This window comes from Entamoeba dispar, genomic scaffold (assembly GCF_000209125.1).
Source record: "Entamoeba dispar SAW760 scf_1105229459381 genomic scaffold, whole genome shotgun sequence".
Taxonomy (NCBI): domain Eukaryota; phylum Evosea; order Mastigamoebida; family Endamoebidae; genus Entamoeba; species Entamoeba dispar.
In genome coordinates this window covers 204-1,020 of record NW_001853664.1, presented here as the reverse complement: position 1 = coordinate 1,020, position 817 = coordinate 204, and the positions used below count along the sequence as shown (strand labels likewise).

General features: G+C 19.0%; 1 protein-coding gene across 1 annotated transcript, besides 6 other annotated features; it reads left to right on the top strand.

The window, feature by feature from the left end:
* Positions 1-62: 62 nt before the first annotated feature.
* Positions 63-437, top strand: EDI_025280 (uncharacterized protein; the record flags this gene model as incomplete). The annotated part of the gene is made up of 1 exon (XM_001735758.1): positions 63-437. The coding sequence occupies one exon, from the start codon at positions 63-65 to the stop codon at positions 435-437; it is 375 nt and encodes a 124-aa protein (XP_001735810.1).
* Positions 129-163: a sequence feature (AT_rich).
* Positions 280-370: a microsatellite.
* Positions 389-573: a microsatellite.
* Positions 449-620: a microsatellite.
* Positions 621-646: 26 nt separating this feature from the next.
* Positions 647-806: a microsatellite.
* Positions 692-817: part of a microsatellite that runs on past the window's edge.

The following is an 817-nucleotide window of genomic DNA, read 5'->3' as shown; positions in this document are numbered from 1 at the left end:
TAAAATTTATCTAGAATTATTCACTCTATTATTATCTTTTATTTCTTACTTTAAATTTCCCTATGTTAATTAAATTCATTAATATTACTTTTCAACTTCCCCCAACCAAAATATTACCAACATTTATCATTAAATTTATATATCTTTTATTATTCTATATATTCTTCTCTCTTAATATATTCCAATTGCCTCTTTCTATTTTTCATATCATTCAATTAATCTCTATGATAGAACTACAACATATTCATTTCACTGTTTTATTCACTTCTCTTTATGAACTTTTTCTTTTTCTCCTTATTTCTATTATTTATCTTTTCTTTTATCTCATTTTTATTTTTCCTATCTTTATTCTTCTTTTTTATTTTATTTTATTTCTTTATATCTCCTATTTATTCTTATCTTTCTATCTTTTTCTCTTTTTCTTATCTTTTTATTAGTCTATTTCATCTATTCTTATTCTTTTTACTATTATCATTACTTCTTTTATTCTTTATTCTTTATTCTTTCCCTATATTTCTTATTTCTTCTTTCTATTATATTTCTATTGCTATTTTATATTGTTATTTTAATATTATTTATGTTTGTGTCATTTCTATTGATTATTAATTATTCATTTTTATCTTACACATCCTTCTTCAACTATCTCTTCTCTATTTCTTTATTTTTTATTTTTTCTTAATGAAATATCAACTTATTCTTTTTCTCTTTATCTATTCTTACTTTATTTATTATTATTCTTCTTTTCTCTATTCTTTTATTATCTTGTTGAGTTATTTATCCTTTATATTTATTTAAAATTAATTTATACTACCATTCT